The 27,438-nt window shown below is 51.9% G+C and overlaps 8 protein-coding genes across 8 annotated transcripts; 3 read left to right on the top strand and 5 right to left on the bottom strand.

Moving 5' to 3' along the window:
- Positions 1 to 2: 2 nt before the first annotated feature.
- Positions 3 to 562, bottom strand: CH63R_13922 (Benzoate 4-monooxygenase cytochrome P450; the record flags this gene model as incomplete). The annotated part of the gene is made up of 2 exons (XM_018308896.1): positions 3 to 466; positions 538 to 562. The coding sequence occupies 2 exons, from the start codon at positions 560 to 562 to the stop codon at positions 3 to 5; spliced, it is 489 nt and encodes a 162-aa protein (XP_018151214.1).
- Positions 563 to 602: 40 nt separating this feature from the next.
- Positions 603 to 942, bottom strand: CH63R_13921 (Cytochrome P450 3A19; the record flags this gene model as incomplete). Its single annotated transcript, XM_018308895.1, has 3 exons — positions 603 to 638; positions 664 to 756; positions 820 to 942. The coding sequence occupies 3 exons, from the start codon at positions 940 to 942 to the stop codon at positions 603 to 605; spliced, it is 252 nt and encodes an 83-aa protein (XP_018151213.1).
- Positions 943 to 3,173: 2,231 nt separating this feature from the next.
- CH63R_13920 (C6 zinc finger domain protein) lies at positions 3,174 to 4,492 on the top strand (the record flags this gene model as incomplete). Its single annotated transcript, XM_018308894.1, has 2 exons — positions 3,174 to 3,666; positions 3,726 to 4,492. 2 exons carry the CDS (start codon positions 3,174 to 3,176, stop codon positions 4,490 to 4,492), a joined length of 1,260 nt encoding a protein of 419 aa, XP_018151212.1.
- Positions 4,493 to 5,158: 666 nt separating this feature from the next.
- On the bottom strand, positions 5,159 to 10,806 carry CH63R_13919 (Type I polyketide synthase; the record flags this gene model as incomplete). Its single annotated transcript, XM_018308893.1, has 3 exons — positions 5,159 to 6,001; positions 6,066 to 6,386; positions 6,442 to 10,806. 3 exons carry the CDS (start codon positions 10,804 to 10,806, stop codon positions 5,159 to 5,161), a joined length of 5,529 nt encoding a protein of 1,842 aa, XP_018151211.1.
- Positions 10,807 to 12,697: 1,891 nt separating this feature from the next.
- CH63R_13918 (Type I polyketide synthase) lies at positions 12,698 to 15,048 on the bottom strand (the record flags this gene model as incomplete). Its single annotated transcript, XM_018308892.1, has 5 exons — positions 12,698 to 14,081; positions 14,132 to 14,465; positions 14,527 to 14,584; positions 14,647 to 14,733; positions 14,794 to 15,048. 5 exons carry the CDS (start codon positions 15,046 to 15,048, stop codon positions 12,698 to 12,700), a joined length of 2,118 nt encoding a protein of 705 aa, XP_018151210.1.
- Positions 15,049 to 15,936: 888 nt separating this feature from the next.
- Positions 15,937 to 17,839, top strand: CH63R_13917 (Major facilitator superfamily transporter; the record flags this gene model as incomplete). The annotated part of the gene is made up of 3 exons (XM_018308891.1): positions 15,937 to 16,134; positions 16,193 to 16,615; positions 16,673 to 17,839. The coding sequence occupies 3 exons, from the start codon at positions 15,937 to 15,939 to the stop codon at positions 17,837 to 17,839; spliced, it is 1,788 nt and encodes a 595-aa protein (XP_018151209.1).
- A 535-nt stretch (positions 17,840 to 18,374) lies between these two features.
- On the bottom strand, positions 18,375 to 19,289 carry CH63R_13916 (Duf341 domain-containing protein; the record flags this gene model as incomplete). The annotated part of the gene is made up of 2 exons (XM_018308890.1): positions 18,375 to 19,027; positions 19,151 to 19,289. The coding sequence occupies 2 exons, from the start codon at positions 19,287 to 19,289 to the stop codon at positions 18,375 to 18,377; spliced, it is 792 nt and encodes a 263-aa protein (XP_018151208.1).
- Positions 19,290 to 19,752: 463 nt separating this feature from the next.
- On the top strand, positions 19,753 to 27,416 carry CH63R_13915 (PKSN polyketide synthase for alternapyrone biosynthesis protein; the record flags this gene model as incomplete). Its single annotated transcript, XM_018308889.1, has 8 exons — positions 19,753 to 19,941; positions 20,001 to 20,145; positions 20,199 to 20,467; positions 20,529 to 20,891; positions 20,949 to 21,942; positions 21,998 to 26,391; positions 26,471 to 27,158; positions 27,247 to 27,416. 8 exons carry the CDS (start codon positions 19,753 to 19,755, stop codon positions 27,414 to 27,416), a joined length of 7,212 nt encoding a protein of 2,403 aa, XP_018151207.1.
- Positions 27,417 to 27,438: the final 22 nt, after the last annotated feature.

Below are 27,438 nucleotides of genomic sequence, written 5' to 3'. Positions count from 1 at the left end.
TCTCATACGTGCCTGTATCCGTCTGTCAGCTCATGCACGGGGAACCCGGTAATGCGGCTTGCCGTACTCATCTGGTCATGCAATAGCGGCTCTCCAAACGACAGGTCACCAACAATACTCCAGATCATTTTACCGACATGATCGCTGATGCTAACGGCCGTTTTGTCGGTCAGTTCTGCGCCTAAGCTCTCGACAGCCCTGTTGACGTGGTGCTGGACGATGTCTTCCTGCTCCATCAGCGCCTTAGCCGTAAAGGCAGGCTGTAACGCAGTTCTGAGCCGTTTGTGGGCCGTCTTATCCGTGGTCGTGAGTAGGTTCGGCGCGGCCCAAATGAGTTTTGCGAGAAGCGACTCGATGGTTCCCTGCTTCGTGAAGTGGCCGCTGTCCGGCCCGGGATTGTGGATCGTCTTGAGGGCCTCTTCGGTTGCGAACGACAATTCGTTGGGGCCAATTCGAACAACGGGTCCTTTGTGTTACAGGTCAGAGTCAACTCGAGAGCAAGACCTTGGGCGGTTTTGGCTATGAAACTGACCATACTTTGCGTGGACTCGCTCAATATCATTGTTCAGTCGATGTCCTGATACTGACCGAATGAGCCAGATCTATACTTTTTGTTGAGCACGAGGAATGATGCCACCCTAAGGATAACCATTCAGAACTCACTGGAGATATGGATGCAATGAAAGGGCCTCTGACATGTGCTATGGGATGGAAGTAATAGTTGTAGAGAGCTAGCAAAAGCGGGCAAACAATAGCCTGTACCCAACGTTAGCCCCGAAAATCCCTGTGTTATCCTTCGTCAGCTGTCAATTCACATACCAAAACACCCCCGTACGCAAGCAAGTCGTTTTTGAGCATCCAGCCAGTGGCAGGCCTTTGAATTAAGGGCACAGCCATGAAGCCGAGCTTTTCGTCATGAAGGGAACTGATTGGCGAATCCATCTTCGTTTGGCTTTTGATTTGGCATGGATTGGATGACCGAACAGCTTTACCTCGATGAGCTCGAAGGATATCTCTGGACAGAGGTTATGACTACTCTCACAGAACACCGCAGGAGAGTAGCGGCCCCGGAGGTTACCAAAACTTCCGCCGGATCATAAGAACGACGGACAAAGTTGGTGTTGGGGCGTTGTGCGACCCGGCTCTTCCCCTTTGGGAAATGCCGAAAGCTTACGACCACATCTGCTCGGCCCGAAGCTTAAACCAATGACGGGAGAAACGATTTCGACATCCTTGTCACAGAAATACGAGTAAAAGGCACGATGATTCAGACAAAGTGAAACAGCGATAAGGGCTCAGGGAGGCGGGATCCGATCGGATCAGTGCTGGCCGTGTGCGTGATGGTATCTCGGCAACTGTCACGTTGTTCGTAGCTATCGGATCTTGACACAGGCCGGGGTTGGCTTCCGTGACAGCAACATCGAGTGGATGACATCGGTCCTGTTCAGTTGCCCATCAGCTACCCTTAGTCAGTTGATTGACACTGCATAGACGCTAAAATTGTCGAAGCGATCCTGCGTTGTTGATCGATGCAGTCTCCCAAGCATATGCTGTAAAAAAAGTTGGCCTACAACTAGTCTCATCGTCCTCACATGTCATCGAGGTGTGGCTGGACCTGCGAGCAAGCAAAAAGGTCAGTTACGAGTCAATGAGACTGGTCATGGATTCTTGGGCTGGATCTAAGAATCAGCAGTACCTAAATGTTGCAAGACAAGCTGCTTATCCGGGTACCATGTTGCGTGGCTGGCCGCGATCTCTAATCCAACCCTTTAACGCATCGAGTCTTACAAGAATCACCCCAACACCAAATGCTAATACGATGAGTAGCCTACTATGAATATGCTTGACTGAATCAAATGTCATGCTCCTCCATTCAATCAAGCCGGCAGCATTCAGAGCGATCATCAATGCGGAGGACATCATAATAAGAGGTAGTATATGCAAACCTCGCGGCTTAGGTTTGATCGCACCTCCGCCCAAGGTTTTAACCTCAGTCCAAGAAAACTTTCGCTGAATAGCAGTCGAATAAAGACTTCCAGAAATGCGTTTGCAAACGTTGCTACGGTCCCACCACGAACTGTGCACGTGAATGGTAACCCCGCAGGGCGTTTGCGCGGCAATACCTGTAACTGTAAACACGAATACCCTCGAGTCCAATACAGCTTTTTTAGGCGCCGAGTTTTAACTCACTTTATTCGGAAGGCTTTGCCGTTTTGCGTTCGGAACTGCAAGGTCATACCTGGAATCTGACTGTTGGGATGCTGGCTCGGATCGGCTACGACCCCTATCTCATCAGGAAAGAATCCCGATGGGATAATGCTATAATGGTAGGCTCTCGTTCGGACGGCGGTCGGAAGGTCTCAAGCTCAAAGTCTGCATGGAGTTAGAATACACCAAACTGTGCCCAGCGGCTTGTAAGGCGATAACTGACACAGTCCGAGTCAAATCCTCACCCCAGAACCCCCGCGCAACGTAATGCAAGTCTGAAGGCCCGCTCTTTCATCGTGTTACTTCATCTTCTACTGCAAAGCAACTTGTCATGATGCTACCACGAGACCCCATCTTGTTGAAATCTTGTTCGGTAGAGTTTCGATGATCGCTAGACGTTGGGTTCTGGAAGGTTGCGATATAAACTCAACGAGATCCATGGCTGCTGACCTAAGGTTTGCCCGCCAGGTCTACCTACTGGAGCCGTGAACTCCATCCACTGAGAACGTGTTGCGTAACGTTTGAGACGAAAAAAGACGGGCGAGAAGTTATTCTATGATCCAAAGCCCTCGCTTTCGGTTTGCTGAAGCTGTCCAGTGCAGACTATCACCGCCCCCCCCCCCCCCGTCCGAACCACGCTTCTACCCATTGCTTAGCCCCCATTTTCTTAGCATCAGGTCTGCAAGATGTTTGGCACGTTGATGTATGACATGCGGCAAAAGGAGCCAACTTTTATCGAGAATAACCCAGAGTCGGTGATTAATCGCAACCGGCGCGGAAAGCCACACATTGCCTGCGAGTACTGCAGAGGGCGGAAGGTAACCTGGATCTCGTGTTTCTTGACCGCGTAATGGTCAACAGCTGACCGCTGGGGAATGACATAGCTTCGATGCAACGGCGACCCATCTGGGTGCGACAGATGCAAGTCTAGCTCCAACATTTGCAGTTACCCAAAGAATAGGAACATGGTCAGGAAACAAAAGTCCTCGTCTTATTTGGCTAAAAGAACACCGAAATCGCGACAGCCATCACTTGACGATAACGTGGCACCCCCGTCACCCACATTCTCTAATAGCTTCGAGCTAGATCCTACTTTGCTTTTTGACGAGAGCAACCAAGAACTCGGATCGACAATTGACATGAATATGTCGCAGGAGCAAGGTGGGCTCTTAAGCCCCAGTATGAACTTGGTATCTGAACAACTCGGGACAAGCAGCAAAGACAACAATAACAGCCTGCAATATGCTAAAGAGGAGCAAAATCAAATTGACCAATGGCTGGCTATTTGCAGTCTGTTGTCGCCAAACGGAACGACAGAAATGATCAACATGAAGGGTGGAGAGTTCTCTGGCCCTTGGCAGGAGTTAGGGAAAGATACGTCATATTGTGACCTGATCGAGGACAGCGGGGACGACGGGTTGAGCTCAGAAGAGACTCAGCTTGACTTTGACATGAATGGTCAGTTTGCTCTGTCCCTTGGTCTCGTTGATTCTCCAGCTGACCTTGTCCATTTGTAGAGGGTACTGACATCGTTGATGAATCTTCATCGACACCTGGCTTATCGTCGCCAAGCTTGGACATGCTCCTAGACGAGAACTTCGCGGCACATCACCCAGTGGGACCGCAAGTAGACCATCCGACGGCTAGCAAAGCACAGCCAAGCAGAAAGGGAACACCTGTGGCCTACAAAATGTCGGCACCAGCCGCCACAAGCCCCATGAGCGCGCTGCTGGAAAGCGTGGACACGACGCGGAAGAAGAAAACCGAGTGCCGTTGCCTGCGGCTCGCAGCGCACCTGCTGGAGCAGCTCGGGAACGAAGGCGCCAACACGGAGGTGCCCACCATGGATGGGCTGCTCAACTGCTGCCGAGAGGCCATCAAAGGGTGTGAATCCATCCTCGGCTGCACCTTGTGCAAATCACGATCGGAGAGCATGATGCTCTTGGCGATGGCCGGGCAGTATCTGAGCAGCATCTGCGAAAAGACTGTCCGCTGCTACGTTGACGTTGCCCAGCAGGCGCAGTCGCCCACGACTCCTTTCGCAGGAGGCGCTGCCATCTGGTTCCAGTCGTACAAAGTCGAAAGTTCGTCGGTCCAGATCCAGGTCTTGCGGTTTCTGGTGACAGGCCAGCTCACCGAGTTTTGCCAGCTGATTGGCAAGATCAAATCGAGAGTTGGGACGAGAAAAGCACACTTGGCACCGCTTCTCGGCGCAGAAAGAAGGATTCAGTGCATGAGGACTTTGTTGATGAAGTGTGACCGCGGGGATGCCGAAACGCTGTAGTTAGTCGCGCAAACTAGATACAGGAACTTGCTACACCAGCTAGCACAGTGGCAGAGCGTTGCTTGTCTGCATCTTAAGAATTACTTTCTGAGGCATGTGAAGTCTGGCCGAGAGACAGTGACAGCGTAAGTGCACCCTGGTGAGTGATTCAGGGCGACGCGGATGTATCGTAATCACCTTTTGAATCACTCTTAGATTATATGTCGATCACTAATTGGCCCGAATCAACGAGAAAGCCGAGATTCAACATCTCCCGTAATCATCTTTTGAATCACTCTGAGATTATATGTCGATCACTAATTAGCCCGAATCAATGAGAAAGCCGAGATTCAACGTCCACTCCAGGCCAGACATTTCAATCACGATCCTGACGCATTTACTTCAAGCGACCGGGCTGACATAAAACTCTTAACGGCCGCGGGATGTGTCCAATTGAACTATCTATGCGGACTTATTCTTGTGTGTGCTGCGGGGTTTACATAGACCGTTTAGACATGGGAGCAGTGTCTGATGACAGTGACATCAAGACACAGATGGTAGAAGCGTCTACCCAGAGGTGTCCGTTTGAAATTTAAAGTAGGATAACCGAATGCAACAAGACTACATGGATTTGATTACATTCAGGCGATAGCAGTGTGTCCTACAAATCCCCACACGCTGCTCGGCCTATGCGGGCTTTACCACGCTCGCAACAAAGCGACTCTTCTCTCCAATCTTTTCGGCCAAATCACTCAAGCTTGGGCTATGCAGCACGTCAAATATGCTTGTTGTCTCGGCCCCGGCGCTGGAGACCAGCCAATTGCGTAACTCGACTGCGATGAGCGAGTCAACCCCATACTTGGAGACGGGATGTTTCTTGTCGATTTCGGCCACGTCCAGCCCAAACATGTCGGCCAACTTTGAGACGATGGCGTCCAGGATGAGGGCCACTGCGTCCATGCCACTCGTCGCGGACTGCAACAAGTCAGACAGACGTGCCGCCGCGCCGGGTTGCTGGTCAGTCCGGCCACGCGAGCCGCTTGGACCCGTGTGATTCAACTGCACGGATGAGAAGCGCCTGTCGTTGACCCAGGCGACCGTGGAGGTCTCGTCGAACTCTAAGATTCCCGTAATGAGCTGGCTGAGGTCGACTGGCCGGCGCGGGTTCTGGATGGCCGTCTCAACGATCTTGTGCAGGGTAGCTTCGTCAATGTCAGCGAGACCAGTCTTGGTCAAGCGGTTCGCAACCCCTTCAGTGTTGGCGACGAAGCCGACTTCCTGGATTGCGGCCAAGTCGATAGAAACTCCGGGCAAGCCTTGCGAGGTTCTGTATTTGGCGAAGGCGTCTTGGAAAGTTCCGCCGGCGGAATAGTTTGCCTGGCTGGTATTGCCCCCAAGGCCCGTCAAGGATGAGAGCAGGACCAGGAAATCGAGATCTGGGAGATTGTTGTGGATGTTCCACGTCGCCGAGATCTTGGGGCTTGTGGCAGCCAGCCACTGTTCATACTTCATGTTCGGGAAGATGGAGTCCTGTTGCAGGTCTTTAGTCAGGGGGGGCGGCACTTTTGGTTTGACGGATGGCGCCACAACTTACGTTTAATGTCATGGCAGCCTGTATCACTCCTCTAACAGGCGGATATCTCCCCCTAGCATCGGCAATGACACGCCTGAAATCAGCTTCACATGACACATCGCAGTCTCGGACCATGGTTCTGCATCCTAATGACTCGAGTTCCGCGACGAGGGGCACGCAGTCGTCATGCTTGCTTGCGTTCCGGGAAAGAATGATTAGGTTCCTGCAACCGAGATGCCTGGCCATCCATCGTGCAATAGACTGGCCGATGCCGCCCATGCCGCCCACAATGAGATATGACGCGTCGGGCGACAGGCGTGCTGCTTTTGGAGAAGAAACAACCTTGATTCCATGAGTTAGCCAGCCGTCAGTGAGCCTGGGAGAAAGGCCGTCTTACCTTGACCAAGTCCGTCTTCTTCGGTACTACAACTATCTTGCCCATGTGCTTGCCGCTCTGCATCAATCTGAAGGCTTTGTCTACATCTGACGCAGAGAAAGTTGTCATTGGAGCTACAGCACGAAGCTGCTTCTTCTCAAACATCTCCATGACGCCGCAGAGGGCGTCTTGAAGAACGCCGCCCTTGTACTTGCCCAGCTGGAATACGTCCACCGCGGCAAAAGAAACGGCACGTCGTAGAGGGCTCATGTCCAGGTTTTTCGCTGCTTCCATGTCCCGCTTTCCAATCTCCACAAAGCGACCAAATCGTGCCATGCAGTTCCACGTCTCCTTCAGCAGCGGGCCGGCGAGCGAGTTGAGGACGACATCGACTCCTTTGCCGTTGGTGGCTGCCATGAGAGCGGGACCGAAAGATGTGTCTCTGCTCGAGAAAATGTGTTCTTTGGGGATGCAAAACTCCTTCATCACAAATTCCCGTTTGGCTTCGGTGCCAACTGTGACAAAGACTTTGGCGCCCCGTTGCTGAGCGAGCATCACGGCAGCTTGCCCGACTCCCCCGGTTGCGGCGTGGACAAGTATAGTCTCGCCTCTGGCGGGCCTGCCAACATCGTAGAGACCGTAATACGCCGTGGCAAACACCATGGGGATCGTTGCCGCTTCCTCAAACGACATGTTATCGGGTATCCGAACGGCACATGGCCAGTTGATAGAGACCCTGGTCGCCCAGTGGCCGCGGAGAATGGCGCAAACTCGGTCCCCGATACTTAGACCACTGGCTTCCCTCGCTTCTGAGCCAAGTCTAGTAACGATCCCGCTGCACTCATAGCCCATGATGGTCTCGTCAAGTTGGCCAAGCGCGACGAGCACGTCCCTGAAGTTGAGACCAAAAGCGCGAGGCTCGATCTCAATCTGGTCGGCCTCCAACGCCGCATCACAATGTTCGACTTCTCTGAACCGTAAAGAGTCTAGAAGCCCAGGGGTGCCAACCTCCATTCTCAGATCCATGCTTGGGTCAGTGGCCTTGAACTCCTTGAGCTCTGGCTCGGGCGTGACGGACTCTGGTGCCAAAGCCCTGTTCTCCGTGTCGTGGTTGTAGATACGGGACACATGAAGTAGCGAGTCCCGAACAGCGTATTCACAGTCGACCTCCTGCTGGGCGAAAGAGAAGTCGAATGAAGTCTTGAGAACGTCCACTATGAAGCCCGCATTTTTGGTAGACCAAGGTGACTCAGTAGTCTCGAGATCGAGGGAGACGTATCGCCGGCCGGCGTCTTCCATTCGTAGTGTTCGTAGAAGACCAGAATGTAAAGCCATATCAGGCTCGGACCCGTCGATGAGGCCGGCACGTGTCACCCACAGTACGCCTCGAGCAGTCGTCAACAAACGTTGAATGCGCATGAAATCTTCTCGGTCCAGCCGACTCAAGAAGGGAGCGATCATTTCAACAAGCATGATGCACACCTTGCCCGTGGCATCGATAGACGTCCAGTCTGAAGTCGTGGTTATAGCACCCGTGGTGGACTGAATCGCTTTCTCAAGCTCATTCGTCCAGTTCATTGGCACTCCCATTAGTGGGCTGAGGATGGCAACTTCATGAGGATATGAAGGCGTGGTGGTTGCCGTAGAAGTCATGACGCTGAAAGAATAGTTCGCGTCGTCCTCCATGTCTCGAACATCCAAGTCGATGCCGCTGAACCCGCAGTTCTCGAGAACCCGACCCCAGTGGCTGAGGGTCAAGTTCGGGCCTCCTTTGCGTTCGGGTTCTTCTGCCAACCACCAGCCTGACAGTGTCCCAAAGACAAGTTGGACGTCAAGCGTGTCTTTTGTGGTTTCGACGAGGACCAACTTTCCCCCATTCTTGAGAAGCTTGCGGACGTGCTTCATCGTCGTCTCCATGTTCTTGGTGGCATGGAGCACTTGGCAGGCGATGATGAGGTCATACGAGCCAGCCTCGAAGGACTGCTCCACGGGATCGGTTTCAATATCAAGCTTCTTGAAGTTGATCATGTCGCCGTAGCTCGCAAACTTCTTCGACGCCGCTTCAAAGAATCCAGTTGAGACGTCGGTGAATGTGTATGTCGAAAAGCGGTACCGGCCGTCGGGTGTATCCTCAGACAGTCCCTTCAGGACTGATCCTGTGCATCCACCAGTTCCGCCTCCAATCTCGAGGACCTTGGCACGAGGATTCTTCATCGAGTAAAGGTGGACGAGCTTTTGTACTTGGTCGTAGGATCGATTGCAACGAAGAGCTTTGCCGTAGAACTCGTAGAGCAAATTGCCCTCCATCATGACTTCCAGCGGCGCAGCTTGCTTTCTCAGGATCTTGGGTAGGTTTCTGCCGATGCGACACAGCAAGCGTCCGTTCACACTCTCCGAAGCAACCTCATCTAACAGCATATGCTTCATGCCCTTGCTCGTCTTGGCCCACGAGGCGCTTCCGCGCGTCAAGGTGCCGACAAGTCCAGCTTCATAGTTGCATTGCATCCAGGTGTAGAGCGATTTGTGATACCACTCCATATTGGCGAGCGCGGTCTCATCTGCACTCAAGTCTTGAATTGCGTCTTGGATGAAGTACCACGCTGCCCGGACCAGCTTCTTGTTTACGGAAAGTTCTTTGGAGTCAATCTTATACTTGAGCGGATCTTTCAAATTTGATAATGGCATGAGCGTCACGTCAGGATGCCAATGCATCTTGAAAAGAAGCTTCGGCGGCTCGTGGCTATGATGGCCCTCGCTGATACCTCTCACAGCCTGGCAAAAGAGACCCTTGACTTCTAAAAGGGTTGTGCCTGGAACAGACAGGTCGTGAGTGGAAACCGAAGACTGGAAGCCGGATTTGTCAAGACGATTGACAGTTGCAAGGGACTCGAACCGTGTCCCAGGCAATGAGGTGATGAGTTGTGACACGAAGATCTCTTCTATGGCCCGGGGCATCACCATTGAGTCCTGGAAAGACTCGACAGGCAAGGCAGCATACGCGCCCTGGAAGATCGAGTCCAACGTTGTGGGATGGAGCAGATGACTACCGGCAGACTTCACGTCTGCAACCTTGAACTGGAATTTCGATCCTGAGTCACTGGCGTGGATGTTGAGCATATTCTGGAATGTCGGGCCATGATGAAGTCCCATTTTCCTCAGTCGTGCAAAGAGGACGTCAGATTCGACATTGCGTGAGTAATCTTTCTCGAGATCTGCCTTTTGGCCGTTTGAAATTGGCACCGGAGTGATGGAGATATTCGGCTTCTGCCGCTGAGAGATGTAGCCGTTGATGTGTTCGGTCCAAGACTCGCCGTCAGAGCTTGGTGACTTTAGTGAGAACTCGTACCAGCCTGGTTCCAGATTCTTGCTGTTGCATGGGTGCAAAGATAGCTGGATCTCAATGCCTCCCTCGGTGTCTGGAATGACCAATGCGTTGCTGATCTGGATATCTCTCAGACAGTATCCATCGATAGACTCTTCAGAAACCTCAGAGAACTGACGCAGGGCTTCAATCGCCATGGCGATACCGCCGGCACCTGGGTATACAATGTCCGACTGCACAAGATGATCTCGGAGCCAAGGCAAGTCAGAAGCCTTGAGAAAATGCCTCCACATCGGACTTGTAGATGCAGGACCGGGCAGCAAGGAACCGATGAGTTCGTTGCGCACATGCTTCCGATGCCTATGGGCAACATTCAAACGCGATTCTTGCCAGAAACGGTTCGAGTGGTTCCAGGGGTATGGAGGAAGGTCTGCGATGACGCGGAGATTCTCGCGAGATTGTTGGCAGTTGACGGCTGCTATATCAACGGGATAGCCCGCACACCACAAAGCTCCTGCAGCAGATTGCATTGTGACTCCGGCGTTCCGGCCTCTGGTTAGACCGGACGCGTAGGGCAGGTTGATGCCCTTCAGGCCCGGAGCGTTGCATATCTGCCTAATCGGACCTGCTAGAGCCGAGTGCGGACCGACTTCTAGAATGAAATCAACGGCAGGTTCCTCGGCACTCGTCGCAAAGCACATCTTCTCAAAAGACTTTGAGAATTGCACCGGCTGGAGCAGATTGTTGACCCAGTGCTGGGGGTCAAGCTTCTCGGGGCTGTCAATGAGGTCGCCAGTGACGGGAGAAGAGTAAATAATCTTGTGCCACTTAAGCTTTGGCTGAATGATATTTTGAAGAGCCTTTAGGTATTCCTGCGCCATCGGTAGCATGTGGTGAGAGTGGTACGCCGATTTGACCTTTAGCTTCCGCGCAAAGATCTGATCCCGAGAAAAGTCTTTCTCAAGGCGCTCAATCACGTCAAGATCTCCCGACAGTGTGACGCTTGAGGGACTATTGACGCATGCTACGGTCACAGTACTCTGACTGACACCGTGGTCCACCATATAACGTCGGGCACCCACTTTTCGCCCACCCCCCCATTTCGCCCACCCATAAATCCCTCATCAGCACACCTAACCTCCAACCTCCTCCTTTTTCTAACCATCACAACATTTACAGTTTTTATCCGAATGGCTTCATTTTTTCAGCATACCTTTTTCTTGCCCTTATGAGCGCATATACCGAGTATGAGGTCAATCAGGCCTTGGAAGCAGTCGCCAATGGGCAGTCCCTCCGGAAAGCATCAATCGAATGGGGTGTGCCACGTTCAACACTTCGCAGTCGCATCAAGGGCTGCCAACCAAGGCAACTTGCCTTTGCTGACCATCAGAGACTCTCTATAGGTCAGGAGGCTAAGTTGGCTGAATGGATTCGCATTCAGCATGCCCTTGGTGTTGCTCCAACCCATCTGCAAGTGAAGCTATTCGCAGAGAGGATCCTCCATGCTATGGGGGATACAGAGCCTATAGGGAAAGGTTGGATAACAGCCTTTCTGAATAGGAATCCTTCAGTCAAGGTCCAGAGAAGTCGCCCTATCGATTCTAGACGTGTTAATGGGGCATCTACTGAGGTCATCAGGGACTGGTTCAAGCATCTCGCCATGCCAGAGATCATCAGCATTAAACCAGCCAACAGATACAACATGGATGAGACTGGTATCCTTGAGGGGCAAGGATCTAATGGGCTGGTGCTGGGCATGTCTGAGACGAAGTCTGTTCGCAAGAAACAGCCTGGATCAAGGGCATGGGTATCTATTATTGAATGCATCTCTGCCCTGGGCCACAGACTGCATCCCCTCATTATATATAAGGGTATAACAGTCCAGCAGCAGTGGTTTCCTTTGGATCTTGGCCCTTATGAAGGCTGGCAGTTTACAGCAACAGAGAATGGATGGACAACAGATGCCACTGCAGTTGAATGGCTGCAGAAGGTCTTCATCCCTCAGACTGTCCCTCAGGGCAAGGAGGAGGTTAGACTGCTGGTCTTGGATGGGCATGGGAGCCATACAACGACGGACTTTATGTGGCTCTGCTATATAAACAACATCCATCTATTGTTCTTACCACCACATACCTCCCATGTCCTCCAGCCACTTGATCAGTCAGTCTTTGGCCCATTAAAGGCAGCCTATAGGAAGGAGCTTGGATACCTTAGTCATTGGAATGACTCTACTGTTGTAGGCAAGAGGAACTTCCTAGGCTGTTATTATAAGGCTGCCCTGGCAGGGATGACGATCCAGAACATTAAAAGTGGGTGGAAATGGACTGGACTATGGCCTGTTTCTATGGCAAAGCCCCTTATGAGTCGTCTGCTGCTCCCATCAACACCAACACCATCAGCATCATCTCATCAGACCTGCAAAGGGCAGTCTGGAGGCAAGGAGGAAGTCAAGGAAGGCAGGGGAGCTGAAGGATGGGCTTCTGTATCGTCTGCAGTGGCATGGTCGACGCCAAGGAAGATGAAGGATCTGGCTGGCCAGTTGAAGCTATTCACAGAGCTGGATAATGATGCTAGTACTCAACGCCTCCTTTTCATAAAGGTGAAAAAAGGCTTCAGCGAGCAGTCCTATAAGCTGGCAACTGCCCAGCATAATCTTGAGCTCCTGCAGGCCCAAGTCACCAATAATGCAGCAAGGAAAAGAAGGACAGTCCAGATCGACCCAAACACCAAGTTCGCCAATATCAAGGACATCCAGAAGGCTCAAATTGAGGCTGGCGAAAAAGAGGGTATCACGGATGAATCCAGCGAGTCTGATTTACCTAGTGAAGCTGAAAGCTGTATTGTGGTGGCATCTAGACGAAGTCAATAGTTAATTGAACTTGGTGGTTATGATGGGGATAGCCTCATTTATGGGTGGGCGAAATGGGGGGGTGGGCGAAAAGTGGGTGCCCGACGTTAGGACAATGCATCTTCGGCACCTAAGCCTACAGCCATCATGCCTCCAGGAACCCTAGATGCACTATGGTGCTTCTCTGTCAGGTGACCTCGGAAGTAGGCCACGCCCAAGGCTTCCTCAAACGTCAACGCGCCTGCTGCGTATGCTGCGGCGATTTCACCGCTTGAGTGACTGGCGACGGCACTGGGATGGATGCCCCAAGAGTTGAGAAGGTCAACCAAGCAGACCTGGAGGGCAACGCAAACGGGCTGACTGAGACGAGGCTCGTTTACGCGCGTGGACTTTTCGCCGCGTTGGAGCTCTTCTATCAAAGACCAATCTGCTCCGTAGTCTTCCAAGACTATATCGGCTTGCAGAAGAGCCTTCCGAAAGACAGGATAGATGGCGATGAGCTCTCGTCCCATGGCGTGCCACTGAGCGCCTTGTCCATTGAAAACGTACCCGATACGAGGGGCTTCTTTGGCCAATGCCACAGTCTTCCTGGTCGGATCTTCTAGGGCCTCTGTGATATCTTCATGGCAGCTTGTGCTTGATATGGCCGCTCTCCATGAGAAATGTGATCGTCGGGCGTGAAGAGTGTAGGCAAGGTCATCGAGACTGACTTTTTGATCGGATGACTTTCGAACCTCAAGGTAGTCTTTCAGGTTGGCGACCATTCTGTTGGTGACATTGAAATCTTTGCTACTCATGACGATGAGCCGAGGGTGATCGAACCGCTCAGCTGCCGTCGAGTATTCACGGACGTGCTCGACTGCTCCGTCAATGATTACGTGGCCGTTCGTCCCTCCGTAGCCGTAATTGTTGACCGAGATACGGCGTGGCATGTCTTTGGGCCACTCCCGCGTGCTCGTGGGAACCTGGACGCCCAGTGAGTTCATGTCGATGTTGGGGTTCGCTTGTTCGTAGTTCAGACTCGGAGGGATGACTCCATGCTTTAGCATCATAATAGCTTTGATAACACCCACTATTCCGCTTGATGCCTCCAGGTGTCCCAGATTGGTCTTGATAGACCCCACAAGTACTGGATTGCTGACGCCCCGACCTTTGCCAAAGACACAACTGATTGCTTTCGCCTCAATCGGGTCGCCCGTTGGAGTCCCGGTCATGTGGGCTTCGACATATGGCGTCTTTGCAGGGTCCAAGCCGGCTCTGCGATAGCAAGCTCGAATCAACTCTTCCTGGGCCTCGGATGACGGGGAGGTAATAGTCGGAGTCTTTCCATCCTGGTTGATGGCAGTCTCTCGGATCACCGCGTGAATGGGGTCGCCGTCCGCCATTGCATCCCGGAGAGGCTTCAACAGAAGCGTCGCCATGCCTTCACCACGACCATAGCCGTTTGCTCGACTGTCCCAGGCAAAGCATCGACCATCTGCGCCGAGAACTCTAAGTTTATTTAGTATACCACAAACATGAGTTTGGTCGAAGAAACTCACCCTAGGCTTGACATAATGATGAAAGGATCGGGGTTCAGAAGGAGATTTGAGGCGCCAACGATGGCCATCCGTGACTCTCCATTTCGAATGCTGTTCACAGCCAGATGAAGAGCTGCTAAACTTGCAGAGCACCCCGTGTCCGTCGTCAAGCTCGGTCCACGAAGGTCAAAGAAGTGAGAAATGCGGTTGGACATCATCGCAACCCCATTGCCGGTGAGGGTTGTTCTTGGAAGCGTGTCCGGATCACGCAAGAGGCTGTCATGGTAATCCCTGGAAAAAGACCCCACGAACACTGAAGTGTCGCTTCCGGCCAACTTTTGCAGCGGTACGCCGGCTACGAAGCAGTCGGTTCGATTAGCGGTGATTTGTTGCTGGTGCAAGTAAAAAGTCTTTACCGTTTTCAGAGGTTTCAAACACAGACTCAAGAAGCAATCGAATCTGCGGGTCCATCGCCTATCGTAGTAACGTTGTCAGTTGTTGGACACGGTGAACTCAAGAGTCAAGTGAATATTCACTTTCGCAATTTCAGCTGTGAAGTTGAAGAAGGATGCATCGAATTCGGCGACATCTTCTTTGAGGAAATGGCCGCCAACCACGTTAGACTATCGTAACATGCGTCAGCGGACCTTGCCAATAAACACAGGAAGATGCGGTCATGATACCATTCCAATTTTCGCATGGTCTGTATCGTAGAAGGCATCTGCGTTGAATCTTGACTTTGGTATGGTCGTCCAGCCGTCTCTACCGTCGACAACAAGCTGCCAGAGCTTCTCTGGTGTTGTCGCTTCGCCAGAGAACTTGCAGCTCATCCCAATAACTGCGACTGGATCTGCTGGCCCTCCTCTAGGCGAATGCATGCCGTCCACTGGGGAGCTGAGCTCAGACGAGGAACTTCCATGACTCATGTACGGTGCCATTTTGGATCAGTGCAAACGGTTTGCTGGTCGTTGTTTCGTTACACACGGACCACGATGTGTGGCTTTGCAACAAATAGTCTTGATGTTTCTTAGGATGGAGACAAGAGGTTGCTTTAGGGTGTGTATTCACGTCTACAGAGACAGGACAGAATCAGACCGGTACTATCACCTCCTTGAAGCATCAGTGGATTTTGCCTCGAATTGTTTGTAACGAAACAACAACTAATTCGGCCTAATCCCTAGGGCACCGATAGCATTCTTGTGAGTAGCCTCAGTTCTCTGTGGTAACCGGGGCGCCCTAAAATGACACATTCCGGGTAAATATCTGCATTGAATGCTTACTCATGTGAGGAACTCGGAATTGGCGGCGGGACTGTATAAACTGTATTCCGGATTCTTTGTCCCGGAAGACCCAATAGGTAAAAGCCGTGAAGCACCGGGGAATAAACCTTAGCACGCATTCTGCAAGACTGCATGCTCTGATTCAAGCTATAACCTTAAATGAAGTACGCTTCGGGATCAACCACAAGGTTTTGGCACTGCCGAGATGAGTTGACATGAGCTGTGGCATCATGACTCACGATGTTAACGGGGCGTGACCTTAAAGGACCAAACAAAGTTGAAAGTGACACACAAGTGTAACCATCATGGGTTGCATGCAGCTTGATGTGGCAGATAGCTTGAAAATCGAAAGTAGAAGGTTGGCGGACTGTAGACATGGAGTGTGACCCATACTTGGTTGGCCCAGTTCACAGTCTCTGGTCGAAAGAAACCGGCACTCCAAATTATTTCATTATTTCTCACAAGGTTTGGGAAACTTGAAATTCATGTCAATTTTGTGTTCACAGGAGGAAACCAACAAGACTCTAGCCTAACACCCGGTCCAACATGCATTCTTCGGTCAAACTGTCCAAACGGGGCAAGACAGAGAGTCAAGAGTCGAGCTTCAGATCTGATGAGCCGACGATAACTGATCATCCGACTGCTGAGAACTCTGCTGCCGACCCGAGTGTCGATGGGCCAACGGGCCTCAAGCTTCTTGCGATCACGCTAGGCTTATGCACAACGCTCTTCTTAGTTGGTCTGGTATGTCGTCTCCGCGCGAACATTCCTTCCCGACGCCCTTCTGATTGATTCTCACTAGGATAACATCATTTTGTCAACCGCCATCCCGCGGATTACGGATGAATTCAGCTCAATCAACGACATTGGATGGTACGGCAGTGCCTACCTTCTTACGACTTGCACGTTCCAACTCACCTTTGGAAAACTCTACTCGCTTTTCTCCATAAAACTAGTATATCTGATTTCCATCATTATCTTCGAGGTCGGGTCAGCAGTGTGTGGCGCAGCACCTCGGTCGACCGTCCTTATCCTGGGTCGAGCTATCGCGGGCGTTGGCTGCGCCGGGATTCTAGCCGGGACGTTTACTATCATCGCCGTCATCATTCCTCTGCCCAAGAGGCCTGCATACACCGGTCTCGTCGGCGGTGTATATGCAATTGCCTCTGTAGTTGGACCGTTGCTGGGAGGAGCCTTCACGGATAAAGTGACCTGGCGATGGTGTGTAAGTGATCCCTTTGGCGCAGGCTCTTATGGTATTTGAGATGCTGATGAAGCATAGTTCTACATTAATCTGCCCATTGGGGCCGTTGCATTTGTTATCATGGCCCTTCTTTTCAACCAGCCACCTCGACCGGACGACAGAGAACGCAAGACGGTGCTTGAAAAGGCCATGCAAGTTGATCCCGTTGGCACACTCGCACTCATGCCGGCAGTGATTTGCCTTCTGTTGGCACTGCAATGGGGAGGGACCAAATATCCTTGGGGCGACCCAAGAGTCATCGTTCTTATTGTCTTCTTTGGCATCCTATCCGTTGCTTTTGTCTTCATTCAAGCGAAGAGCGGAAAGAACGCAACACTCCCAATCAAGGTCATCACGCAAAGAAGCGTTGCTGCAGCATGCTGGTTCTCCGTTTGTACAGCTGGGGCAGACTTCACGATGCGACAATACATCCCCATCTGGTTCCAAGCCATCAAAGGAGTGTCTGCCGTTGAGTCTGGATTGATGAACCTTGCCCTGATTCTCGCCACAGCCGTGGCTTCAATCCTGGCTGGGGTAGGTATCACCCAGATCGGGTACTACAATCCCTTCATGATCGCGTCAACACTCCTCATGGCCGTCGGCTCGGGTCTGTTGACCACTTGGAACCCGGACATTCCAACCCGGGTTTGGATTGGGTACCAGGTTTTGTATGGTTTGGGTTCTGGCCAGAGCATGCAAACTCCACTCGTTGTCGTTCAAACGGTCCTACCTATGGAGGAGATTCCGCTTGGTACCGCGCTGGTCATGTTCTTGCAGACGTTTGGAGGAGCCATTTTTATTTCCGTGGCCCAGAACATATTTACCAACGAGCTTCGGGCCGGACTAGCCAGAGACCTGCCGAACATCAACGCCACCGCCATCGTTGATGGCGGTGCAACAAGCATCAGACAGCCTGGAGTGCTTCCAACTGACGCTCTCGGCCCAATGCTACAAGTATACAGCAAGTCTCTCACCAAATCCTGGTATGTGGCGGTGGGACTTGCTTGCGCTAGTATAGCCGGAAGTGCCCTTGTGCAATGGAAGACTGTAAAGCAGGCGGGATCGCCTGCGGTCATTGTTGAGAATGGAAATAAAGATGAACGAGACGCAACGGACGATGCAATGGAGATGGAATTTCATCAAGATCTGAGCAAAAATAGCCCAAAGAGAACCGACATCTTCAACCAGCGGAGCGATGCGATCTAACACCGACATACCTAGAGCTAGCTAGAGGATATGATTAGCAGCCCAAAAGAAAACAATGTTACTGTAGAATTTATTTTCTTATTTTTGGAGTGGAAGCTACAAGACAAATCACCTCATTTATGAACTAGTTGTGTGATTTAAGAGATAGATGATTCCCTAGCTGAACGAATAGATTGGAACAGTTGGCTTTGATACAACAATTCGGCTCATGGCAAGACCTTCGCCACGTTTGGTTTCTGGAGATGTATTCATGTAGTTTAGAGGGCAAGGATCTCATTTCAACCATTTACCTCAAGACACCAGGACATTTGTCCAATGCTCAAAGCATAGAAGCAAAGCATTGCCAGGAGCCCAAGAAGTTGGGTTCGCAGATCAGAACCCCTCGAGATTTGCTTTCGGTCTTTACATGAGCTATGACACAGAATAAATGCAATTTCGGGTTTGTTGTCTGGGCGAGGAAATACACAACTTTGAATTTGTTGCAGAAAAGCATTATATACCACGATCTAAATCATGTACCCGTCTGCCCAGCCTCTCAGAGGAAAGACGGAGGTTGTCTGTAATACTGATCAACGGCCCACTCGATAGCCCTAACAACCGCCTTTATTTCCGAGTCTTTCTTAGGTGGATGGTGACCACCGGAATGATATAACTTCTTGGATAGCCTCGGGTCACACATCTGATAACCTACCTCATGCATGTCGTGCATGAAAGGAAAGTCTCGCCTCCCGGAAACATGAACGGTTGGGATGCGGATGCGCTCCGAAAGCAACAGAGGATGCAGGACGCGGGGAACCGCCTTGACATCATCCCGGAAGAAGTCTTGGTTGAAGTCGGGTAGGACCGCCCCGATCTTCAGAGCGGATTGAAACGTCCGAATTAAACAATCATTGAAGACTTGCTGCCTTGGCGCAAGATCCTTGACGATCATGCCAGTGCGCCGACATGAGCAGAGTTCCTCGATCTCGTTTTCGCAGTATGTTGTGTCCGCGGAGAACGGGACAACGGATGAAAAGAGAACAGCAAACTTGAAGTCAAGCTCTTCGCCGCTGACCTGTTGGTGATAGATGTATGACAAAGCCAGTGATGCGCCTTGGCTGAAACCCAAGATGCCGTCGAAGGGGCCAAGTTCGGCAACTGTGGCCGCTATCTCGTTGTGCGCGACCTGGATCTCGGCTGGTGTATATCCTGTCGTATGCGAGTAGAACGGCCCGCTAAGTGCAGGGCTCATGCCTTACATGCAGCTCAATGTCAGTCTTTGATGCCGAGATAGCCATTTTCAAGCTCCTTTGATGGAAAGGGAGTTCATACCAGGACCTCGGTGCGATGGCGCATGACCATCCACCAAGACAAACTCGTAGCTTGCGTCAACCGAACTCATCAACCCAACTAACTGGCTTTCCAATATCTTAGCCGAACTGCCGACGCCATGCAATGCAAGAAACCTCATTTTGACAGAGATGGTTTGGACAAAATTTCGTAATGCAGACTCAGAAAAGAGGATATATCCGCCGATCGACAGTCACAAGTGAGAATTTACTTTGGAATTCAGTTTAAGGCCTGTTGAACTTTAGCTCTGAGTTCCTAGCTCAGTAGTCGAGTAGGGATTTCCGGGAAGCTAGATTGGGTAGTTTGTGTACGAGTTGCCAATTTGAGAAGTGCCCGGAGTGTAAGTTTGATGCAGACAAGAGGCCGAATGCGGCACATGACAGGGATGAAGAACCTTCCACCCCAACGACTACGACTGCCATTCACACTCCTGTGATGTGAATCATCGTTTGTTTTGGTGCTTGAAGATGGATTCTATTCGAGCGATAACTTGACTACTGATGTTCTTTTCCAGAAGTTGTTCATTCTACAAGTCGTCCATCTTGTGACTTCATCTCAAGTCAACAAGCAAAGATCAGCCCACCATGATCCCATGCAAAGAACAAGAACCAATAGCAATCATCGGGGCTGCTTGTCGCTTGCCCGGTGAAGCGACGTCGCTTGGCGGACTATGGGACATGATCAGCCATGGCCGTAGTGCCCACGGAAAAGTTCCGCCTTCGCGGTGGGATGCAGATACGTGGTATCATCCTGACCCTGACCGGAAGGGATCAGTAAGTCGGTTGCTTAATCTCTTGATCTAGACATTGCTAACGTTATCAACACTCTGAAGATCAGTGTAAAGCATGGATATTTTTTGGAGCAGGATGTGTCCCTCTTCGATGCACCATTCTTCTCGATGACAGCCAAGGAAGCTGCGGGGATGGACCCAATGAAACGGCTGTTACTAGAAGTCAGCTACGAAGGCTTTGAAAGTGGTGATTCGGAACTGCACTACTGTGACTTGAGAACTTGCTAACTGCAACAATAGCCGGCGTTTTGATGGACGACTTGATGAACTCTCAAACCGGCGTTTACGTTGGCTGCATGACGAATGACTATGAGCAACTCTCGACACACGATATCTATGATATAGGAGATGTGGCAGCGTCCGGTATGAGTGAGGCCATGACTGCGAACCGAGTATCATGGTTCTTCGGTCTACGCGGTCCCAGTTTGACACTCGACACTGCATGTTCGTCGAGCCTATATGCACTTCACTTGGCGTGTCAATCGCTGAAGTCAGGGGAAACCAAAATGGTACGAGCGACCAATACAATCTCGCTTTGCGTGTGAGAATGCCTTCTAACAAGAACTCTAGGGACTGGTGGCTGGCGTCAACTTGATCTTGCATCCTAACTTCATGCATCAGCTATCCTCGATGCACATGCTCAGTCCCGAGGGTATATCGCACTCTTTCGATCACCGAGCAAATGGTTATGGCCGTGGCGAGGGCATTGGTTGTCTGGTACTAAAACGACTGAAGGATGCTCTCCGGGACGGGGACACCATCCGAGCTGTCATTCGTGGAACCGGAACCAATGCGGATGGGAAGACACCGGGAATCACCCAGCCCAGCTCCGAGGCACAGGCCGAGCTTATCAGGACTACGTACGAGGCAGCCGGCCTCTCGCTCTCGGATACTCAGTATTTTGAGGCGCATGGCACTGGAACCGCTCTGGGTGTAAGTCAAGAACCCACTCCGTAGTGTCCTGTGTTTCCAACCAAACTGATCGCTAAGGATCCGATTGAACTTTCGGCAATTGGCGCAATCCTCGGCGCGGCGCGTTCGCCTGAGACAGAACCCCTCTACGTGGGAAGCATCAAGGCCAATGTCGGCCATACGGAAGGCTGTTCCGGTCTTGCGGGCGTGCTCAAGTCCATCTTGTGTCTGGAAAAGGGTGTGCTGATTCCCACGGCCGGCATCGAAAAACTCAACCCGAAGCTGAAGCTCCGTGATTGGAACCTTGCATTGCCGTCAGAGAACATGGCGTGGCCCTCTAAAGGCCAACGTCGCATCAGCGTCAACTCGTTCGGTTTCGGCGGAGCTAACGCGCATGTCATTTTGGACGATGCATACCACTACCTCCGAAACCGCGGACTCGTTGGAAACCATGCCACGGCCCATTTGGAGGACGATTCCTCCGAATCTGGTATCAGCATGGGATCAGACTCGCCACGGCAAGAGGACAGTAAGCGGCTCTTTGTTCTTAGTACGAGAGACCAGACAGGCATTGAGCGTTTGGCGCCTCTGTACGCAGATTTCCTGTCGAACAAGGCGGCAACTTCAAGTTCTCGATTCTTGACGGATCTGGTACACACGCTGTCAAACCGACGAACGCATCTGGACTTCCGGAGTTTTGCAGTTGCGGATTCCTCATCGGTGCTCGAGACTCAGCTGAGAAAGGGACTACCTCGACTCAAAAGAGTGTCGAAACACGACAACCCCATCTTCGTTTTTACCGGTCAAGGAGCCCAGTGGCCAGCGATGGGAAAAGAGCTGCTGAACAATTGCATCTTCCGCACCAGCATCCACAGGTCACAGGTCCTCCTAGAGCACTACGGCTGCCCATGGGATCTGGTCGATGAGCTTTCACGGACTACGAACTCCAATGTGGACTTGCCCCAGTATAGCCAGGTCCTTTGTACGGTTCTGCAGATCGCTCTTGTTGATCTCTTACGAGAGTGGGGTGTCGTGCCAAAGGCTGTGGTTGGACACTCAAGTGGTGAAATCGGTAAGTATCACACCCAAAGAGTTAGGAAGAGACCAGGTGCTAAACCGCCCACCAGGAGCTGCTTATGCCGCTGGGCTATTGTCTCGCTGTAATGCTGTCAAAGTAGCATATCTCCGTGGGGTCTGCTCCGGCAAAGTCGCCGACCATGTCAGTCCGCACGTAGGGGCAATGGCTGCGGCTGGACTCTCTGAAGAAGAGGCAGCCAAATACGTCGAGCAGGTAGCTCTTGGCTCTGTCGTCGTTGCCTGTGTCAACAGTCCGTCTAGTGTCACACTCTCTGGAGACCGTGATGCCGTTACTCAACTTTGTGAGCAGATCTCTGCAGATGGAAAGTTCGCGAGGATGTTACGCGTGAAAACTGCGTACCACTCCCCTCACATGGCAACAGTTGCGCAGGAGTACATGGATCGTATGGGTGTTTTGTTTCCCTTGGCCGAAGAAGACCAAGTTGCCCACATGTTCTCATCCCTCACCGGCACTACTGTTACTGCGAGGGACCTCGATGCCTCATACTGGAAAAAGAACATGTGCGAACAGGTTCAGTTCTCACAAGCTATGAAGACGTTACTCGATTATGTGCCGGAGCAAACGCAGGGGCGAGGTCGCAACCGCATTCACTGGAGCGCCTTCGTTGAGATTGGCCCTCATGCTGCGCTGCAGAGCCCAGTTGCAGAGGTCATCAAGATCAGTCAAAGCAAGGCGGCCAAAGAGGCGCCATACTTCTCGGCAATTATCCGTGGAAAAGACTCCGAGGTGACGGCTCTTGAGTTGGCCGGGCAACTCTGGGGTTCAGGTCATAACGTCAACCTTTCTAGGGTCAACTACATCTATCCTGAATCATTACCAACGTCACTTCCGGACCTGCCGTCGTATCCTTGGAATCACAGCAGAGGGTATTGGCACGAGTCTGCGACGGCTCGATCGAGCAGATTTCCCCGCGGTCCCCGCACCGATCTGCTAGGTGTGCCAGTAGACTTGCAAAACGCCATGGAGCCTAGGTGGCGGAACTATCTCCGGATCCTGGAGAACCCATGGATTGAGGACCACAAGATTACCGGGACGGTGCTCTACCCTGCAGCAGGCATGATCGTGATGGCAATGGAAGCAGCCCATCAGCTGCGGGACACGTCCAAACATCTGAATGGCATCACTTTTCGCGACCTCAAGTTTGAACGTGGGTTAGTTGTTACGTCGCGGGAGCAGGCTGTGCAGACAGAGGTCAGTCTGCGGCCTGATGACACACGTTCATCAACTTGGGCTTTTGCAATCTACTCCACGCAAGCAGGAGGATCTTGGACAAGGCATTGTCATGGAGCTCTCAGCCTGGAGTATGCCAGCAACGGCAATCACAACCCCGACGCCATTTCGAACTCAGAATGGGCCACGCTTTTGAACGAGTGGGGAAATATTCAGAAGAACGCCATTGAAGAGGTCGATATGGAGACGTTCTATGATGAGCTTGAAGTAGTGGGCGTTGACTACGGGCCGACCTTCAGGAATGTTTTCCAAGCAGGCGTCGTCTCTGGGGAGCATTGTGCCCATGGATCCATCAGAATCCCGGACACCAAGTCTACAATGCCTTTCAACTACGAATTTCCACACCTGATACATCCGGCGACCATGGATGCCATATTTCACCTGCTGTTCATTGCGTTCTCTGACGGCAAACCGCTGGAGGAAGCCGCGGTACCATACACACTGAAGCATATGTACGTCTCGACGAATCTTCCTCAAGGCCATGGTAGCGTCTACAAGGGCTACGCCAAGCGACTGCGGACGAGTGGTCGCGAGACATCCGGTGATTTGGTCGTGTCGGATGAAGCCTGCAGCAGCCCCAAGTTGATTGCCCACGATTTCGCTTTGAGGCAGGTTACTTCCTCTCAAGAATCTTCTACAGAAAGCGACCACAGCTCGAGGCGGGTGTGCGCCAAACTTTGTTGGAAGGAGGATGTGGACTTCATCAGCTCTCCTGCGTCTCTGCGTAGCATGGTTGCGGATCAATCTGGCTTTCCCTGCAACAGTGCAACTTCAACCGCACTTTCAATACTTCTTGACAGATTGCACCACAAGAGACCCGATTACAAGATGCTCATAGTCATGCAAGACGCGACCGAAGCTACTCGGGACTCAGTTCGAGCATTACTGGACCCTTTGAATAACGGCACTAACTGGCGGCTTCGAAAGACTTTCATTGCGTCCGCCGCAAGCAACACCAGTCAGTTGCTGGAGACACTATCAACAGAGGAACAAGGCCAAATCGAACTGCGTGAATGGCAGCCCAGCAAACAAGAGGGTTTACCATTCAATAATCAGATTTTTGACATCATGATCGTCTGGAGGGCTCCGACAACCCAAGAACTGGACCTTTGGACCATGTCTACGCTTCGAGAGTCCCTGGCTCCAATGGGCCTACTTGGTGTCGTCGCCCCCGATCACAAAGGCCTTTCCTCGTTTACAGAGCTCGAATCACTTATTGCCCCTGCTGGACTCTCAACAACTGCCATTTTGTCAGATGAAGATCGCAGCCTGTCACTCTTACTTGCACGAAAGCTCGCATCAGCAAACCCCGCAATCAAGCCCTCAGAGGTCTTTCTTCTCTGCAAGACTAAACTTTCATCGGGATGCCAACAACTGGAACAGCTGTTGAAAGAAGGACTTCGCCTGTTTGGCTGCGAAGCGAAGTCTGCAAGTTTATCGGACGCGGAACAGCTCAAGGGCAAACACGTAATTTCTTTGCTCGAAGTCGAATCTCCTCTGGTCAACGGATGGACTGAAACAGAGTTTACGCAGTTCAAACGCCTCGTATCCGGTGTAACCCATATGCTTTGGGTAACCAAGGGTGGGCTGTTGGAGAACTGGAATGGCGGCTTGGAATTCGCGCCTTCGCAGGGCCTCTTGAGAGTCATGCGAACGGAGTATTCACGCATTACTATGCCTCACCTGGATCTAAACAGGTCTGAAAAGGTGGAGTCTGCCTGTGTCGCCAAAACCATCCTGGATGTTTGGAGTGTTTCGGTTTCAGGCGTATATCAGCAACCCGAGATGGAATACGCCGAGCGTGATGGTGCAATCTTCGTGCCTAGGTTCATCGAGGACGACGGCATGGACACTAGCCTTGATCTTCAGGACGGGCTTCCTAAGCCTGTCCAAGGGACATTGTGCGAGGAAACGCAGTGGAAATTGACTCAAACGGATGAGCAACTTATTTGGGTCGAAGAGGAGATTGGCTCCCGGACCCTTGGTGACGGCGAAGTTGAGATAGAGGTTGACTACGTCGTGCTGCAGAAAGCCTCCGGCATTTTACAAGAAACTGATCAACAAGCCTATCAGACAACAGCTGTATCAGGCATCATCCTAGGTCACTCATCGACAGCCAAATCAGTCGAAACCAGACAGCGCGTCGTTGCGCTTTACACTGGTCCCTGTTGCACCAAGATTATCGCCAGCGAGGGACTCGTCCGAGTACTGCCCCCCAGCATTGACTCGCCAACTATGCTGGAGACGGCTGTAGCCCTTTTTGCCGCGCACTATGCCCTTGTAGAAGCGGCAAGACTGGAGAGAGGACAGACAGTTCTCGTTCACGGAGCGGAGTCCTCACTCGGCCAGGCAGCCTTACAGCGATCTCAAATGGCCGGAGCTGAAGTCTTTGTAACCATCAAAGATCCTGTTGAGAGACACGCGATCTGTCAAAAGTTTGGCCTCGGTCGAGGTCGAGTGTTCGAAAGCGCGTCCAAGACCTGCGTGGCAGATGTTCTTCGACAAACTCAAGGTCGCGGAGCAGACATTATCCTCAATTGCGGACAAGACGAGTTAACGTCCAACCTCTTCGGTTGCTTGGGGGAATTTGGCACCTTCGTTGATCTGAACCCCGGACAAGCCTCAAAACTATGGTCAACGCCCCCTTCTCGCCAGAACGCAACTTTTGTCACGGCCAACGCCTCGCGACTTTTGGAAGCGAGGCCGGCACTAGCCCAGCGCATATGGGCCGAAGTTTTTGAGCTCATTGAAGACGGGAAAATTTCTTTTCAAACTCCTGGCCTGCTCAAGTCCATCGCCGACATTGGCGTTGTTACACCGCAACGTCGCGAGGATGAAGACAGAGGATTGGAGGTTTTGCACGTCGATCGCAACGCCAAAGTCACCCTTCTACCTTCCAAAGTTTCAAAGCTCAGTCTCGATGCGGACGGGACATACGTTCTCGCCGGTGGCCTGGGTGCTTTGGGCCTGCAGATAGCAGAGATGATGTTCCAGCATGAGGCGGGACATGTGGTGTTCCTCTCTCGGTCCGGGGGCGAGAAGAACCAGGCAGATCTCGAATCCTTCCGACAACGTGGACTGAGGGTTGACGCGCTGAAGTGTGACGTATCTGATGCACCACAAGTTGAGAATGCCGTCCGGCGACTCCAAAGTGATGGAAGACACATCAAAGGTGTAATCCAATGCGCTATGGTCCTTGAGGCAAGTGAACCAAGTCCCCGATGTAAATAGATTTCAGCGATTGTCAACGTGTCTAACAGGTCGATAACAGGATGCAATTTTCGAAAACATGACCTACGAGCAGTGGCAAAAGTCAACGCGGCCCAAGATCCAAGGCACAATGAACCTACACAACCACATGCCGAGCAACCTGGACTTCTTCATCTTACTCTCCTCAATCACGTGCGTCATAGGCAACGCGGCTCAGTCGAACTATGCCGCCGGGAACACATTCGAAGACGCCTTAGCCCACTTCCGCCGGAGCCAAGGCCTGGCCGCGACGGCGATCGACGTCGGTCTCGTGACGGACTCGGCTCATTTCACGGGCGACTTCGACATGAACGCCTACTTCCAGATGTACGAGCACCGTTGGGACGGCCTGCAAACCACGCAACCAGAGCTCGATGCAGTTCTTCGGGCGGCTATGGCTGGGCGAACGGCTGATGGACAACCTGTTGAACCTCAGATTGTCCTTGGTTTAGGTAGTTCCATGCCGGTCGGTCCGTCCTCAGCGTTGTGGACGAAGGATCCCAAGTTCAGTCACCGCGTCAACCACTTATCGTCCGAGCGTTCAGATGCCTCAATAGATGCCAAATCCGCTAAAGAGAGAATGTCGCAAGTCGGCAACTTGCAAGATGCCACGCAGATCGTTGAAGGCGTGCTGAGAGGATACGCGGCTCAAATTATGGACATCAACATCGAGGATGTAGATGTCGAGAAGGCGTTTTATGACTTTGGAGGTATGTGTTGCCGCGACTCTCGATTATTCGCCCCGACTCCTGTGTCAGGCATTTTGCTAACGCTTTTACTTCCTTTTCTTTTTTGCAGTTGACTCTCTGAAAGCAGTTGAGCTTCGCAACCGTATCTTTCGAGAGCTGGAAAGTGATGTGTCGGTGTTTGAATTGCTGAGTCCATCACCGTTGTCCAAACTGTCCGTGGGGGTTGCGAGCAGAAGCAAGTTGGTGGCCCAATATGTCGGGAAAACAGATAGATCATGACGGATTGGTGGAAGCAGAGGTT

The sequence above is a fragment of the Colletotrichum higginsianum genome, chromosome 10 (genome assembly GCF_001672515.1).
Source record: "Colletotrichum higginsianum IMI 349063 chromosome 10, whole genome shotgun sequence".
NCBI lineage: Eukaryota > Fungi > Ascomycota > Sordariomycetes > Glomerellales > Glomerellaceae > Colletotrichum > Colletotrichum higginsianum.
This window is presented reverse-complemented; position numbering and strand designations above follow the sequence as displayed.